Raw genomic sequence first — 17,469 nt, 5'->3', positions numbered from 1 at the left:
ATACCAAGGAAGTAATCTTGATAAAGAAAATTTGTAATTTATAACAAATGCAACGCTGCATTACACACATGGTAATATCATTTAACTAAATAGTCAATAAAGAATGTTAAACGCATCAAAATTTCTTGTGGACCTGGCCAAGAATATTGATATTGGTTGGTACATCGTCTTCAATGATGTTATGGAATATTGCCAATATACGTTCGATACTAAATTGTTTTGGGCCCGATAGCCAACCGTCAATCTAGATACATCGGCACCATGTTAACAATACTAAAAGTACATTGTCGCAATATAGTCAAAATTCATGAATGAAGATTGAACCTTTCTAGCTCTATACTGCCTAGAGGCTTTAGTTCCAGATCGTTTATCCTAAAGAGACGCATTTTAATTAGCAATAACTTACAAACTTCTTCCGCTGCTACATAAATGATAACAAATGGTGAAGTGAAGTTACACGATTACCTTTTTCATAAGTTTCTTATCAGAACTAACAGGATTATATGAGGCCAAGTATGCCGCTATAAGTAAATATTTCGAATAGAGAGGTAACTGAATTCGATCTATATTAGGCAAACTCGATAAATTTTCTGTATCTTCATTAGAGTTTCCATAACAACGATTCATTTTATCCCACTGAAAACTAAATAACAAAAATGCCATAACAACCTTTACCTTCCATACAATTTTAATAGTGAAATGCTCTAATGCGTTCTAAATTTATTACCTGTTGCTCTCTCTAAGATACATTTTTGATAGGGCCGACTTAAAGTGCGATCGAAAATGCGTCCAAAGAACCCGAGTTTCACATACATCGACTAAGATAGCGTACACAAATTAAGTAACTCAATTATTTACGAATATATCGAAAATAAAAAAGGTATAAAAATGATCTAGGAATACGAATGATTCTTACCTTTTCCGGAATCTATAGGCTTTCGGTACAACGAATAACATTTCTGAGCCTAGAAAGTCATTTACAGATAAGATTTTTGATTTCATTTGTATCCCTTATCTTTCTACAGCTAGTTAATTTTTATTGTGCATAATGGTCATTCAGCATTGACATATAAATAATTACTTAGAACCTACAAGATAGCTCAGTTCCCGCAAATCTCGACAAACCGAAAGAAAGACACCTAATATTTCATTTAAGTAGCAAGCATTGAATGATTGATCGTCGGATAATTTGCAACTTTGACTTAAGATAGTCACAAGTTCGTCTGTAAATATAGTGTCAAAATGTTGTTAGCCTTTTAGGATATAAACCTCAGGATATCATCAGTACTAACCCTTCTGATAATTAGGAAAGAACTGGAGAAAAGGTTGGCGACAATTTATACTAAGTGACAGATCTTCCCAAGATAAATTACTAATGAGAAAAACTGTAATTTTGGGGTCAACCTATGTTATAAAAACATTTTGATTTTAGTATTTAAATAAGCTAACAGAAAAAATGTTTTCTACGTCGCACCAATTCCTTTAAACCAAGAAGTATGGAGAACAACGTGGAATCTAAGTTGCCAATACGATCCGCATTATCGAAAACCTACGAATATTAATATGCACAGACGCCAGAGGTCACATTGCCTTGTAACTTCGTACTATAGGTTACAGCTACACACTTAAGTATAGTATCTAACTACTCCGTGAAGAATTTATTATTTGATTTATGATAGCATAATATTTATCTGTATGAACGATATAAATAGTACCATGTAGAAGGCTTTCCCATGCTCCTTCATAACGTCTTTGAGATACTTGATAAAACCTTCGATGTTATCACAATAGTTATTTCTGTCGAGATTTACTTGCAAGCTTTTATGACCTATGGACTTTCGTATGTGTCTGTAGAACTGCCGACCTGATTGACTCTCCAAACAATTAACAAATGCATGTGGTAACTGCAACATAAATTTTAGTATCATTGACTACCTGAAGTAACAAAAGATAAAGTTATAAAGCCCTGAGAGCCTAAATTCATAAGTTTGTACAGATGTACAGGTAGCTCATTACTTAATTAATGAGCATTAATGCAATAGTATCTCTATAAGGTAAAGTATTCTATGCCTAATGATTTTAATCAAACTTAATTGATTAAATGTAGGAAATAACTCAGACCTTAAGAATATTCATGATATTCTGGACTGCAAACGTTTTACCAGTGGAAGCCTGACCGTATAGGAATATGTTTGGGCAATAGGAACATCCCTAGAAAGTGGCAAAATACGTGCATTGAAATCTCTTTTACCGTCTTATGTGTAGTATAACTAAATACGGTGTTTTAACTAGTCTTATGATAAATTTAGAAGAACATTCATAACTACAATGCAGAATGAACGAAGCGAACTAAAATATTTCACTGTGAGCGAAGCGATGGTGCTTTACTGTATCGTACATCTAGTCTTCTAACGTAAAAATAGTGCATTAATATAATGCTTATAGCAATTGTAAGTATACTATACGAACTTTATTCAACGTAGGATGACTAGAAATAACTTTATTATTAGTAAATTAAGAATCATCCCATTCTGATGTATTACAATATTTCCTGTATAATCATAGATAGCAATCATAATATAATTACATTATATTTATATGACGGAATACAAAGTCATACAGGATAGGTACGGAACTACGAATATTGTCAGCGATGGAGCTACCACCGGCGCTATACAGAATATCACTTTTTAAGGACTAAAGTTCCTACCGAAAGATGTAGATTTCAGTAAGAATAGTTCATTCATTTGCATGTTCAATTTTACGTTACATTACATTACATTACGTAGTATACTCACGCATCACTTCCATATACTGCAGTACAGTATTGTACTAGTATATCATGCCCAAGATAAAATTCACAATGTACAGTATTCCACATATATTATATCAATAAATGGAATACTAAAGTACTTACAGTCAATAATACGCATTTCAGCGTAATGCAAAAGCAAACTCACCGAATCTAACAATAACAATAACGGAATAACCTGTTCGCTTCTGCAAAGAATTTTACTGAAAATAATGTCTATGTCAGATTTTGAGTATCTTTTGTTAAGGTGATCGGAATCCATTGTAAGAATTAGCCAACAATCCCTTATACTATAATAGACATATTTTCATGAAAGCTAACAACTTAAAGTATAGCTAATTCCAAATAAAAATAAAATATAAGATAAGATATAAAATGAAATTAATTTGTCTAATCCATGGACTCAGTTTAATTAAGGGATATATACAGTATATAGTATTTATTGTTAGTAGTCGCAATTTGTCCTGTTTAAATGTTAGGTCCTGTACAGTACAGTACTGTAGTGTACGGGTTTCGGCGATAGCGTACTGTACAGTACTGTACTGTACTGTACACTGTACAGTATACTGTACAATACAGTAGATGTATCATTAGAAATCTGTTCAGTATGTAATAAAGTATCTGTAGTACTGTTTTAGCGAAGTATAAAGCACAGTACTGTACTGTACAATACCGTACTGTACTGTACTGTATTGTACTGTACTGTACGGTGTACAGTACACAGTGCACAGTACACAGTGCACAGTGCAATGGGCTTCTTAGGCTCACCAATCACCATGGTAACAAGATGATATTACCAACCAGTGTCGTATGAATATTATATTATATATATATTATTATTTATTTATTATACATATTTGTATATATATACCAATATATTATACTATACTGTACAGTAACTCTATGGTAGTGACTGATACGTTTTTACGTTACGGTTACGATTTCTATACTCACTCTTGTAAATGTGTACTAAAATAATCATAGAAACGTAGCATCTTATAATATACAATTCAAAGTCGGCATAATAATATTTCATCCCTTTTTAAGTACTAGTTGCAACATTCACTTGGAGATATACGCAAAGAAGATTCTGTGAACTGTAAGTTCGTTCCATCTATAACAATATCTACTGTCTTCTAAGTCTAATACTACTATACTTTTTAATTTACAATTAATTTATTTAAACTACAGAACCGAATTATTACTAACAATTTTAAATCGACGTATTACTAATTCTAGTCAAATCTTCGACCCCGACTCTTCAAGAACATTCTAATTTGATTAAACGTATGCACGTGTAAGGTATATTTAACATACGTGTAATCACAATTCATACACTGTAATTTGCATATAATTTTGTACATTCATGTAATATATCATATAAGAGCAATCTCAAAAGATTAAGGTGAACTCGCTACGAAAATGCTCAAATACGTACTCGTACAAAAATCTATCACTTTAACAGTACTCATTAACCGTAATTATATACGTGGAAATAATATAATCATAAACCAATGATTACTAAGATCAGTTCCATTGCATTTGTGCATCATCAGGCAATCAAAGTAGCGTAACTTTCAAATTTCTTTTTAAGTCTCTTCAGATGTTATCCTTTGGTTATATACTTTCCTACTTAATATAAATCAAAGAGTATACGTACGATATTTTACATGTTGCAGTAAGAATACCGAAAAAATACGTCGGAACAATAAATTTTAAAACTTAGCTGAGTTGATAAGGATCTATCGATTCTGACTGTAGGATAATCGTAAAAGTATCATTATGCACTGAAAAGTTAAAGACAATCATTTAAAAATTAGTAACCATACGACAATTTATTTAGTAGTCATAAACATAGTACATACACCCTTGCATCTATCTAAGGATTTATGCCTATATCTTTATTACATGTTCAACTTGCAGATTGTCGATTGCTATCATGATTTATTGTGTAATACAGGGCAATAATACGCCTGCTGTATAAAGTAGAATATCTCAATTAATACGAGCAAAACAAGCTTTAAATTCATAATTTTATTTTAAACACAATGCTAGATTGCTTACAACTATCTAAATATGTGAATAGAACATCTTTCACAAACTCTGAGTTCGATACATTTAATTTGCTGCAGCAATCCAAAACTCATAATTACATTCGTACCATTGTCCTTATCCGAGAAATATGAGTGAGTGCGACGAAAAGAAGCACAACCTTGATAAATCTTTAATGAATGTAAAAGAAGCTGCTGCTCTGGATTATTTAGAAACTCACAAACTTATAGAATTATTTGAAAGCCTGACGTCATCGCTCATTTACAGTAGACCAGGTAAATTTTTAAAAATAAGTATATAAAATATATTAAGAATCACCTTAGACATGGGAATAAATGAAGATTTATTCTTCCTGCATTGATTATTTAGAGTAATTGTTACTTACTTAGAAAGAACACATAAAGAAACACATACAAGCCATAGATAGTAGTTTTACACTAACATGTTCTCACGTGGAATTCAAGCAATGGTAGTAGCTGATCTATTAGCTTAAGTTTACCTTCTAGATCCAAATTTAGTGTATGTACTCATTTACAAGTATCGTCTTCGATTTAATTGCTAACTAAGAAAACCACAAGATGGCTACTTTATTAGTCAATGTGCAAACGTATATGTATTATGACTGATTAATAGTATATCGATTAGTAACGCTACAGCTATTCATATATTTAATCGTGTTGCTTATCCAGAAAACCCCAAAGAATATTTATTGGAGCGCATTGAGCAAATACGCGACGCCAGGGCAGTACAACATCAGCCACCCAGATTATTTGACGAATCAAATATTACCTCTCTATATCGCACGCTTGATGCAACAAATCGTGGCTATATAACTAACGAGCAATATCATGAAGGTAATAAAAGGCGGCAGAGTACTCTAGTGAAGCTCTATAATATACTCTCATTGTCAGAATCAATCTATATGTTCGTTTAGCAACATATTTAATTAAATTGACTAATATTAGTGATACGCCATTATAATATAATTTATTTATTATCACGCATTGTGTTTCAGCAATCAAACTGCTTGGAATTAAGGAGTATAATAAATACCCAACGGGCATGCAACTAAACAGGATCTCTTTGGAAACGTTTGTTAGAGAAATGTAAGTGGCATTAGATATGTAATACAATGATATTTCACTTTACACTTGAAACAGTACAGCTTACTTACGAAATATATCTGGATAAATTGTTATGCATCGAATACAGTACATGCTACTTTGGTACCTTTCATACTAGCACTAAGCAATATTTTTCTACTCGTATTCAGTAAACTAGGCCTTCAAGAACCTGCAATAACTATTGCTACCGGCTGATCTCACTGTTCAATAATTATAACTTAAAGAATAGACTCATTAAAACCATTTTTTCATATCAATAATAAGGTAAATATTGGGCTTAGCCACATAGGTCGTAGGCTTCTGCACGAAATAATGCAAGAAAAATTCTTTAAATTTAGATTGTACTAATGGAGAAATTAACTTCAATATTTTGTAAGCGCAATTGCATCATATTCATCTTTTTGCATGCCTGCATGCTGACGTACAGTAGATTGGTGTCCGAAAATACTGTTATAAAATTGATCAGAATAAAATAATTCATCTACGCATATACAACAATGTATTATTAAAGCTACAGGTTAATAGTTTCGACGTAAAAGTATATTAATATCAATGTAACAGATTTCTTGTCTGCAGTCTTTTCCGATGTCTTTTTACGGCATCTTTATGTTTCTTTTTGAAGTCCTATTTAATATATGGCATATTTTTCACTAACTGCATGACTTAGATATAGATGCATAAAATATTATAATAAGGTGACCTTTAAGTGAAAGCTTCGTCGATGCAACCAATCTTCTCTTACTTTATCGTAATTATCGGTGCGCTTAAATATTGCAATACCCGCTAATAAATGGAATAGCTGCATTCAGTTCTAATAAGTAGTACAATTCATTCAGTTAAGAAATACTTGCTACATACCACGCAACCGCGAGCACTTAGTCCAATCTTCATGCATGCAAAAAAACATTTTTGGCCCTACTACGCATACTTTTGTTTCAATAGTAGGTGATTGAGCTCTTTCGTTTTCTTCGGAGCATTCGACTTCATCACAACTAGACCAACTGATTATTGAGGATTTGCATTCACTATTTTGCGGATTAGCTTCATTGGTTATGTCACGCAAACTAAATTCATCTAATTTGGAATCGACTACATGCATTGCGTCATCGAATGATCGATTTGCCTTTTCCGAAGTAAAAATAAATGGGCTTGTATCCGCCTAAATATCATACAAAATAAACCTTAAGATCATCGACATTTATTCAAAACGGTAATCGCATAAAAGAGATATCATTATATTACTTTAGAGCCTCCACTGAAGTACTCTCCAAGAGACGGAATAACGTTACTGTATTTGTGACTCGATTGATTTTTTTCGGCGATATTATCATTCAGGTCTGTTTTGCTACCATGATCGATAGTTTCATTAATATCATGATCCTTTAGTGAAAATCACTATAACTGACGAAAAGGTAAGTAAATTGGACTTCTAAACGTACGTTTGTTGTATATTTTGCATATCCGTGGATTCTTCCTTCTTGAACTCGTAAATCGAATGACTTTTATCATTTGGATCATATCTTTTCATCTTCTTACTAATTAATAAAAAGTTGAATATCGGACAAATATCATTACGATAGCATACAAGAAACTTAAAACAGTAACTAAAATTCTTTTAATATTAAATGCTTAAAAACTCGCAGTATGCTTCTTTCTCATTGTCAAAACATAAAATTAAATGATATTATCAACCTTCCGGACGAAACATTTGACGTTACACCCGTAAAAGCAATATTCCCAACCATGCCTTGCAGAACTTCGAGCATTTGCTGTCTTTCATTTTTAAAATGAGAGGGTGATGTACCATTATCGTCGTTATACATTGCATCACGGGCGTCTGAAGATGTCTCATGTGAATAGGTAGAATTGACGTCATCTTCAAGAAATCTGTCATCCAGTTTGAACCTTGCATCTCCATGATAAGTTTTTTGAAGATCTAACAGCTTTTATGCCGATTTCGTAATCATTGTACTTATTAACGCATACGCATATCAGTAGTTGAATACTAAGAAATAAATTTTAAATTTTATCACCCGTTGTCCGCGATTTCCTTCAAGATGAGGCCTAACTTTAAATCTATCACTATCATTCGATTCTTCGTCAGAACTATGGTCAAATAAAGGTATCCTTCCTTCTACAGTTGGCTATAGATTTCGAGTAAAATTAATAAATACGCCTCTAAATATATAAAAAATATTCTTTTCAGCAACCTTTGTACTCTCCTTTACTTCATCATGAATTTCTAGGTGGCTATTAATCCCAAACTTGCCAGAGGTATTTAATTGAATACCCTAGAAACTAAATGATGTCAAGTAATATCAACTATAGAGCACAGTATAAATGTTATAGCGAACCTGTGAAACCTGGGTAATTTCAGCGCTAATACGTTCTTCACCATTAACGTCACTTTGTAGGGTGACTGTATGGGGCATTCGTGATATCAGCTTATCGTCTGACAACACGCTCGCTTTCCTGTATTTGTTTATAATACTATTACTATTGCTCTCACGAGGAGTTTCATGATTATGATCAAATGATTTGTCCTCTAAACCTGAAATTATAAATTACGTCAACATTACAGTATCAGTATTTTTCCAGAATTTATGACAGAACAACGAATACTTAGTTTGTCAGAAACAAAGTATACAGTATACACATTACTCATATGTACAGTGTACAGTAATCGTACATCACCAAGTAAAGAATGATTCATTGTTAGCTAGATTTATTGACTGTTAGATCGAATTGTATAGCAACATGAACCTGGCCAGCTATGTTTTTCTACCAACTAATTCGAGATCTTAATCACAAAATTTACGTTATAATAAGTTTTAAAATAATTGATTGTACCTTTTGCAGTTTTGATTATGTTCCAGGTTAGTTCAATGACTGATATATCACGCAGACTGTTTTCATAGTCAGTGCTGCGAGCATTGTCGAAGATAATACGCGTATTCTGCGCCTTTTCAAAGCTACAGTTTATTACATGCTTTCTATCCTTACGATGCATTTTCAGGCCAGGTGATAAGCGATCATAGGTATTGCCAGTCTCATCGCCTTCTTTACTAGCTACCACTCTCTGCGGGTGGTCAGACTCGCATGCAATAGATGTTTTTTTGATATCGTCTCTTTCGCTATTTAATCTACGATGCAATTAAGTAGTCCCCAAACGGTTAAACCCAAATATATTCGTACAGTTACGCACATAATTAGAATTAGAATTAGCAAACCTTTACCAAGCAATCATACTACGGTATTAACCAATAGAACACGAAGAAATTAACACAGCACTATATCATTATCGTAGCCTGATAGCTCAGAACTTACACGTACGCGTATATAGATTATAATTAGATATATATAGCGTAAAAACTAATAATTCTCTTCTACGCAAATAAACCTGGGAATGTATACAGTGCAATACAGTATATTTGCATTTCATTGTAGGAGAATGGAATTTAATGTATCTTCAGTCACTGATACATATATTAGGGACTACTAAAAAACTTAAGTCGTCCCTGCATAGAGCATAAATGATATAATGAAATACCTGCATAGAAAGTTATCCTTTGCTAGCTGAAGGCGCATATGGTTTCCTTTCCATCTTGCTTTATTGTAAGTAGACAAACATCGCTCAAAGTTTTTATCCGTAATACTAATATCCAAATATGCAAAAGTATTAGGTCTACCACCTACACAATAAATGAAATAAAACACGCGAAATGAGTATCTTGGAAGTTGAAGTCTCTGAATGAACAGTAGTTCCCGGCAATTTATAATTATGCTTAACTACATACCACTGAAATCATTATTCAGGTTCAGAAACCTGTTCTAAACATTATTGTCACAAAATAAAGTAAAATGTAAGCTACGCTCAAAGCTAAAATAGCTATTTTACTTTATTTTTTGACAATAATATTTAAAACAGAACCTGAATAACGATTTCAACGGTATATAGTAAAATATAATTACAAATTATCGGGACTAATGGACAGTGCAGAAACCGTTAGAGCCCATGGTAATTTTGCACTACTGACAAGACTGAAATGTGCATAGGCTTGCTATAAGGTACGTACACTAGACCGATACTCTACTCTAGAGAGCAGTTTCAATTGAAAATTGTCAGACCGGTACACGCAGTTGCCCATAATAAATACCGTACAGCTCCATCGAGAAATTATGATAAATGTAACAGTAGTTAACATGGAAATTATAATTAATCAGAATTTTTTCTTGTCAGTTTTTTGACTTCTTCGTGTATCTTTCGATTTACCTTACAGCAATTCAAGTATACATGTACTCGGACTACTACTCACTGCATTAGGCCCCGGGAAATTGTTGCGCAGACACTCTCCAAATCGTTGCAAACAGGGTTCAGATACTACACTAGAACATTAGCGATCGCATTAAATTGATCCATACATTTTTATATCATAATTTACAGCTTTACCTGCAAGAAGTATTTATGGTGTTCGATCATCGAATGATTACTGCTTGTTATACTGTATAAATTTTAAAACTAGTTTTTGTTTCTTCTTGCATTCGCAAACGATTGTTACTACCATTTATAACTTATAGTCAACAAATATAGTTAAACTTTAAAGCATTTCCATAGCATATCATTATCGACGAGCATATGTACTATTGTACAGTACAGCATAACAACATAAACCTTGCTTACCAGACGCATTAGTTTTTACTTTTATCTCCACATTTCTAATGTCACCAAATGTTCGAAAACATCTCTTGATATCATCTTCCGTGACATCCTGGTGTAAGCCGCCAATAAATACCCGACGTTCGATCTGCATAGTTATGAATCACTATCTGCACACTACATCCAAAATACTTAAACATAAAAAGCACGATCGAAAAGAAGGCTTCCTCAATTTTCGCAGGTTGACAAATGGTCATTGCGTTACGAGTAAGTACAGTACAGTACTGTATGTACCACATACTGTACACTGTACTGTATAGTACTGTACTCAGTACTTGTACAGTACAGTACACTCGGTGAGTACACTGTACTGTACACCGATACACTACCTACCGTACAGTGCAGTCTCAAAATTAAATCCACTCAAGCTTTTTATAGTCTTAGTCACCTTGATAATCACATTCTCGTTTACTTGATTGGGCTCATCATGGATTCATCGGAAGTAACGTTATTACAATTTGCGCCGTTTGAATCTCGAGTTGATACCGGATTTTGGCATAAATTAGGTTCTTACAAATTGAATGTTCTCAAATTGGATGAAGATGCTCAAGTTATTCATGGCTATTATAGAAATGGTAAACTGCATACTACTGTAGAGCATAAGCTACAACTTTTTGTTGACACTAAATAGTTAATGTAACGTATATCACATTAATGACTAAGTTTACGCATGGAGTTCGTATATCGTTTACCTTTTCGGTAGTCAGCCATACTTGATCAAACGTACACTACTTGATAGTATCTCTCTTTACATTAAAGAGAGGTACGTATTTCTGACATACTCGTAAATGATCTCATCTCGTTCTGAGTCACAGTAGGTGAGGCTGCATTTACTAATTCCTACATACATAATATAGCTTGATTATTTGAAGTTATCCCTTAGAGTTTTACAACCTAGGACATTTGACTATGATGCAAATAGAAACAGCTCACATGCAGGGGCCTTAATAATGCTTATATTATTAGGGAGACTAGTATCATGATATGATCATAAATGTCAAGTACTGTATGACTACAAAACGCAAAGGCGTATATAGGACTTTCCCCTTACGTCATAGATTAATTATTATGAAGCTGCTAGCAATATGTTATCTCTCCTTAAGCACTGAAAATTACGCCATATTGAAGTTGTAATAAGACACTTACACAGTATCTGGAATATTTCTACTTTATATTTGCCCAAATTATATACTTAGGTACTGCATGCCGTACGTTAATATTATAGTAAAGTACGGATCTGAATGACGGATACACAGTAGAAATGTAGGGAGCTATAATGATAACTTAATTTTCTCTTAATACTTCCAAGTTTACTGCAACATCACATACTACGTAGCAGGACTCCCTTTAATGGCTTGATCGTAAAACAATAAAAATAGTTCTTTACCAGATGCTTACTATTTTTACTTATACTTAGATAACGCAGAAGCTTTATCGTGCGGATTTAATGTAGACTATGAAGCTTTCAACAGGTACAATTAAAATATGCTATTCTTTAGGCATGTTTAATTCTCAGACGATCCGTTTATCTATGTATCGCATTATATCAGCTTTTATTAACTACTAAATGTTTAAACGTTGCAGTAATAAATCTAATTATGATGAATGATATCTCTTGATTCGGTAATTGTTCTAAAAATTCTTATATGCTATTTAACTAAGCAAGCTGAATCAACATCCAAATCACTTTTATTGTACCGGACACCTATTTGTTAAAAATACCGTTGAAACGTTCAAAGACTGTGATAAGCTTGAATTATTAAACAGAGCGGGTATTCAGGTGATAATTCCATTGCTCAAATAGGTTTGGTATCACTTTCAGATAATTTCTAGTAGTCTGAGAAAATATGCGTAGATGGTGCTGATTTTGTAATAACACGTAATCTAAATTACAGCTTTGGGAAGACATAAAATCTGGTAGATCGATTGAGAATCCCTATTTACTTACACAATTTTTAGCTTTAACTTTTACGGTTAGCTTCTATATTTACGGATTGCTGTGAATAATTGATTTTAAAATCTAAAATTGATTTACGATGATTCCGCCTTAATTTTCTCATATTTAATACCAGGATCTAAAGAAATATCAGTATTATTACTGGTTTGCATTTCCTGTTGTGAAGCCTGTCGAAGACTTTCGGGCTACTCCTTCTAAGCCTATTGATTCTTTGTTATCTAATGCACAGGTAAACATCGAACAATCCAATTTGTATTATGATATACTATTAATGTCATCATAAAATCGTTCTGTTGTATTAATCAATTTTTTGCTCTAGTTAAAGTAAATATATTAATCCTCTAAATAGTTTTCTGACTAACTTATGATCACCGGTAGATTGAAAGCTTGCTAAGCGAATATGTAACTGTATTTAAAAACTTAGGTATGTAGCTATAATAAATTATTCCCTTACTTCTCATACCTTGAAACTACTGTACTCTTCTATCGAAATCAATTTTGTTTGATTTGTATTTCTTAATCAACACATTTTCTGTATGGTAACATTTATTAAGTGCGTATTTTATACCTTGGGATTATTATTCATAGCCAATGTTCATAACAATTTCGATCCTGATACCATTCAAGAGATCAAACTACGACTATGTAGCCAATAGTATCAATATTAGACCGTACTGAGTAATGCAAGCCTTTTTATGAATTATGCCTTGTTATTTTAGGTATGCCTTTCTTCTTACTTAAGAAAATTGATGGGCAAAGCGTCAAATTAGGTTGCTTAAAGGAATGGGGAGATTTTTTTGATGAAGTTGAGATAGTAGGTTTAATCAGCTTTTGCGACTGAATCGTATGCTATCACGCTGTAAAAATTTGATTCTTTGCTATAGCTAAAATACGTGTAATTGATGAACTTTTAGTCAATCAGTAGCCAGCTTTAGGTGTACTGTAGCTTTATAACCACAATTACTGATGGACTCCTACTTTTATATCGTATTAGCCAACAGTTGTTATGTGTGATCCAAGCACTTTACATACTAATCCTGGATGGCCTTTAAGAAACTTGTTAATCTTGATCGGAACTCATTGGTTAGAACAATTACCAAATTAACGAAGCCATTTTTTTTACTTTCTGTTTTAAATTCTCTACTTAAAATTTTCAGGAAAAAAAGCGGCGATAGAGTTCAGATTATATGCTTAAGAGATAAAACAAGAGAAGGAGCACGGAGCATTTCCCATAGTATCACGTTTACGGTTTTCATACCAAAAATTTTGAATAAGCTACAAGGTCAGTTATAAATTTCTCTAGAGTCATCTTAATTAAATTTAGTATAATATCGACTAATGAAAACTTTCATTTAATTACTCAATTTGAGTAACTACAGATATTCCTGCCTTTATTGGTTGGGAAAAGAATAAACGCCAGAAATTAGGACCAAGAATGATAAATCTAAGTTCTAGCTTGGATCCTACTAAGTAAAACTGAAATTAATTTCCCCATTGTTTTTGGATATTGTTTTCATTAAAAAACATCATACTGCCGTGTGTACAGATTATCAGAATCGGCTGTTGATTTAAATCTAAAGTTAATGAGATGGCGGTTAATGCCGTCCTTGGACTTGGAAAAGATTGCTCAGACCAAATGTTTACTACTTGGAGCTGGAACATTAGGGTGTAATGTTGCTCGATGTTTGATGGTAACTTCTATTACGATATCTCTTTGCTGCAGCTCTGATATTTATATACAGCGTAGCATGTAGTATCTAGAAGCAAAATTACCTTTGTTACATAGAATCTCGATGGCAGCAACTTAAATACTAATTTCTTTTTTAATTCAAAATGCTACCTAGGGTTGGGGAATTAGAAATATTTCATTTATTGATAATGGCAAGGTTTCATATTCTAACCCTGTTCGTCAGACTTTATACTATTTTGATGATTCTATCGGAGGAGGCCGGCCAAAAGCTGAAACTGCATCGCTACGTCTGAAACAAATTAATCCTAGCATTGTAAGATTGCGACTACATAATTATATTTTATACGAGTACGAGAGATATTCGGTAACTTGCTCTGTACATACTGTACTCTAAATTGCGTTAGGAATACGGTCTGATAATTTCATCGTCACAGCAGATAGGCAATTGACCTCTAGATAAATTTGTAATGCTAACTGTATTAAAATTATCATAAAGCTAAAAGTTATGGCATAAGACGTAAAAATTTAATTAATAAAATGCGTAGAACTCTACGGGATACTCTATATCAATACCAATGCCGGGTCATTCCGTTAGCCCTCAAGGTAATGATATCCTGATATAAATAAAACCTATGAATAAGATGCTAGAGATTACCTTAAATATCTTGTTTTAAACCCTTACAGATAACAACGTTAAACAGGATATTGAAAAACTGGAACAGTTAATCAGTTGTCATGACGCTATATTTCTCCTCATGGATACCAGAGAAAGCCGATGGCTGCCAACTGTAATAGCAAAGGCCAAAAACAAGGTGGTATGAAACTTTTTATTATAAGATATTTTAATATATACAAGCATCTCATATATATATATTATTATTTATGATAGATCGTCATCAATGCTGCACTCGGATTTGATACATTTTTAGTAATGAGACATGGAGCTAATAAAGGTGATCATTCCAGACAACAATTTGCTGTTGATGACAGCCAATTTGAAGATTCTTCTGCAATAATACCTGGAGCTGATCTTGGCTGCTACTTCTGTAATGATGTGGTAGCACCAGGAAATGTACGCTCGATGTATACTTCTAAAGTCACTGTTGCATTTTAATTCTTTATTAGCCAACTATAAATTAATATTTTATATAAGTGCAGTTACGCATTTCGTTTTACCATTGTTATTGATGGAAATATACTGTTCTTAGTCCACATATGATAGGACTCTGGATCAACAATGCACTGTTTCAAGACCTGGCGTGTCAATGATCGCAAGTGCTTTAGCGGTGGAATTACTAATTAGTGTTTTGCAACATCCATTTGGGTAAAGTACCAATATTATATACTTGTATATGCACTCAAATGTACTAACTTGTCAGTTATACTCGCATATTAAACCGCTGGCTTATTTTTATTGACTATAATCACTTCTAGACAATACGCTCCTGCAGAAACAGGCATTGCTCATCCCGATGTATCATCCTCATCCCTTTCTCCTTTGGGCTTAGTTCCTCACCAGGTCAGTACAGTAATTTACGCATTACTATTCACTTATTTTAATAGCAGGTCACTATATCATCATAATAAATACTTGTAACACTAGATTCGTGGATTCTTGTCGCGATTCCAAGAAATTCTGCCATGTAATCGAGCTTTCAGTTCATGTACAGCCTGTTCCTCTGTGGTTAACAAATATTGCTTTATATCCATCATAATTTAAATTAGTATTTCTTATATTTATTAATTCTACAAATTACCATCCTTACACAGATTCTAGAAAGCTACTTGCAAGATGGATTTTCCTTTCTTCTTAAGGCATTCAACTCTCCAACATATTTAGAGGATCTAACAGGACTCACGAAAATGCATGAGGAATGTCGCACAGATGATGTAATGTTGCTCATTCAGTAATAGGCCTGATATATTTAAGAATTTTATAAATTGTATATCGTAATCGATTGTTAATTTTGATTTTCTTATTAGATCTGGGATTTATCAGATGCGGAAGAAGAAATTACTAGACAAGTTGAAGATTAGTCGGAAAGATCACTTCAGAAATTAATTATATTGTTACGATTGATGGACGTATTCCCGCGGAACTTAAATCAACCTCTAAATGTTATCTGACTCTTTTTTCGTTAACAACATGGTGCTCGCAAAGTTAAATCCAATTGCTACTAAGATACTGAAATCTGAATTTAATATGAAATTTATCGATGTGTATTACCAATGGCTTGGGTCAATGTATAGATCAAGGATTACTTTATTACCTGTAACACGTTCATTTTTACGTTCTAAAACCTCTATCAAATATATTTAGACCTAATTCTATCTTCAAAATTTGAGTAAATACTTACATATATCGTATCCCGTCAAGATATCCCAGAAGTACATTCCTTTAATGTTTTAATGTTAGGACCAGCATATGATGTAATACTGTTGCTCATAAGCCGTTTGAAAGAGTTAAATAACTCTTCATGATAAAAATATTATAAACCCGCTAATAGGTAATGAAATTTGTTGACAGAAATTCCATTAATTGAAAGGATCATGTGATAGGTTACGCTAAAGGTAGTACAGGACTTGCTCGTGATTGATTGCCATAGCCTTACCCAGGCTAATTTTCCAGAAGTAATAAGCTATCATTATACACAAGAATTTACAAATTACTTGACTCAGTATAAAACCTTGCAGTTTGAAATTATTGAATCAAAAATGTGTTCGTAGCTAGATATGATTATGAATAGATGTAATAGCTATATAATGTGTGTATATAGTGCGACTAACTTAGATGCACAATAGGTATGGATAGAATTGTGCGGCTATTTTAAATAAAGATGTGCAAAGCAATATTAGCATAATATGTGCAAATTAAGCATTATTCCAAAAAATTTATACAATGAATACCCACGCTATTTTATAATCCTCTTATTTGTCAGTTATTATTTGTAAGCTATCGTTTGAGAACGTTTACATCTAGTAACCTTATCAGTTTTTTCGATTATCTAAATAATTAACACCGTACCGAAATCATATGGAATACTTATTAATACTGTTAAGTCGTAAGTTTCACTAAATAGCATACTATACATGAAGTAAAACCAAATAGTTTGCTGG

General features: G+C 32.9%; 3 protein-coding genes across 3 annotated transcripts; 1 reads left to right on the top strand and 2 right to left on the bottom strand.

Annotated features, from left to right (window-relative positions):
- Nucleotides 1–115: 115 nt before the first annotated feature.
- On the bottom strand, nucleotides 116–3,074 carry TRIADDRAFT_56402 (uncharacterized protein; the record flags this gene model as incomplete). The annotated part of the gene is made up of 10 exons (XM_002112377.1): nucleotides 116–244; nucleotides 325–372; nucleotides 466–521; nucleotides 728–818; nucleotides 1,126–1,223; nucleotides 1,293–1,404; nucleotides 1,475–1,549; nucleotides 1,716–1,904; nucleotides 2,122–2,211; nucleotides 2,961–3,074. The coding sequence occupies 10 exons, from the start codon at nucleotides 3,072–3,074 to the stop codon at nucleotides 116–118; spliced, it is 1,002 nt and encodes a 333-aa protein (XP_002112413.1).
- A 3,764-nt stretch (nucleotides 3,075–6,838) lies between these two features.
- On the bottom strand, nucleotides 6,839–10,799 carry TRIADDRAFT_56401 (uncharacterized protein; the record flags this gene model as incomplete). The annotated part of the gene is made up of 9 exons (XM_002112376.1): nucleotides 6,839–7,147; nucleotides 7,231–7,333; nucleotides 7,428–7,523; nucleotides 7,681–7,931; nucleotides 8,022–8,132; nucleotides 8,343–8,539; nucleotides 8,839–9,131; nucleotides 9,539–9,680; nucleotides 10,670–10,799. The coding sequence occupies 9 exons, from the start codon at nucleotides 10,797–10,799 to the stop codon at nucleotides 6,839–6,841; spliced, it is 1,632 nt and encodes a 543-aa protein (XP_002112412.1).
- Nucleotides 10,800–11,132: 333 nt separating this feature from the next.
- On the top strand, nucleotides 11,133–16,389 carry TRIADDRAFT_56400 (uncharacterized protein; the record flags this gene model as incomplete). Its single annotated transcript, XM_002112807.1, has 19 exons — nucleotides 11,133–11,280; nucleotides 12,123–12,177; nucleotides 12,368–12,485; nucleotides 12,601–12,678; nucleotides 12,778–12,891; nucleotides 13,041–13,086; nucleotides 13,382–13,476; nucleotides 13,657–13,745; nucleotides 13,820–13,944; nucleotides 14,042–14,132; nucleotides 14,209–14,353; nucleotides 14,507–14,665; nucleotides 14,898–14,955; nucleotides 15,037–15,167; nucleotides 15,242–15,424; nucleotides 15,561–15,676; nucleotides 15,787–15,871; nucleotides 16,123–16,242; nucleotides 16,336–16,389. The coding sequence occupies 19 exons, from the start codon at nucleotides 11,133–11,135 to the stop codon at nucleotides 16,387–16,389; spliced, it is 2,010 nt and encodes a 669-aa protein (XP_002112843.1).
- Between the last annotated feature and the right edge of the window lie 1,080 nt (nucleotides 16,390–17,469).

Source organism: Trichoplax adhaerens, genomic scaffold, assembly GCF_000150275.1.
Source record: "Trichoplax adhaerens TRIADscaffold_5 genomic scaffold, whole genome shotgun sequence".
Taxonomy (NCBI): Eukaryota; Metazoa; Placozoa; class Uniplacotomia; order Trichoplacea; family Trichoplacidae; genus Trichoplax; species Trichoplax adhaerens.
The sequence above is the reverse complement of the archived record's forward strand: the minus strand, read 5'-3'. Positions and strand labels throughout refer to the sequence as shown.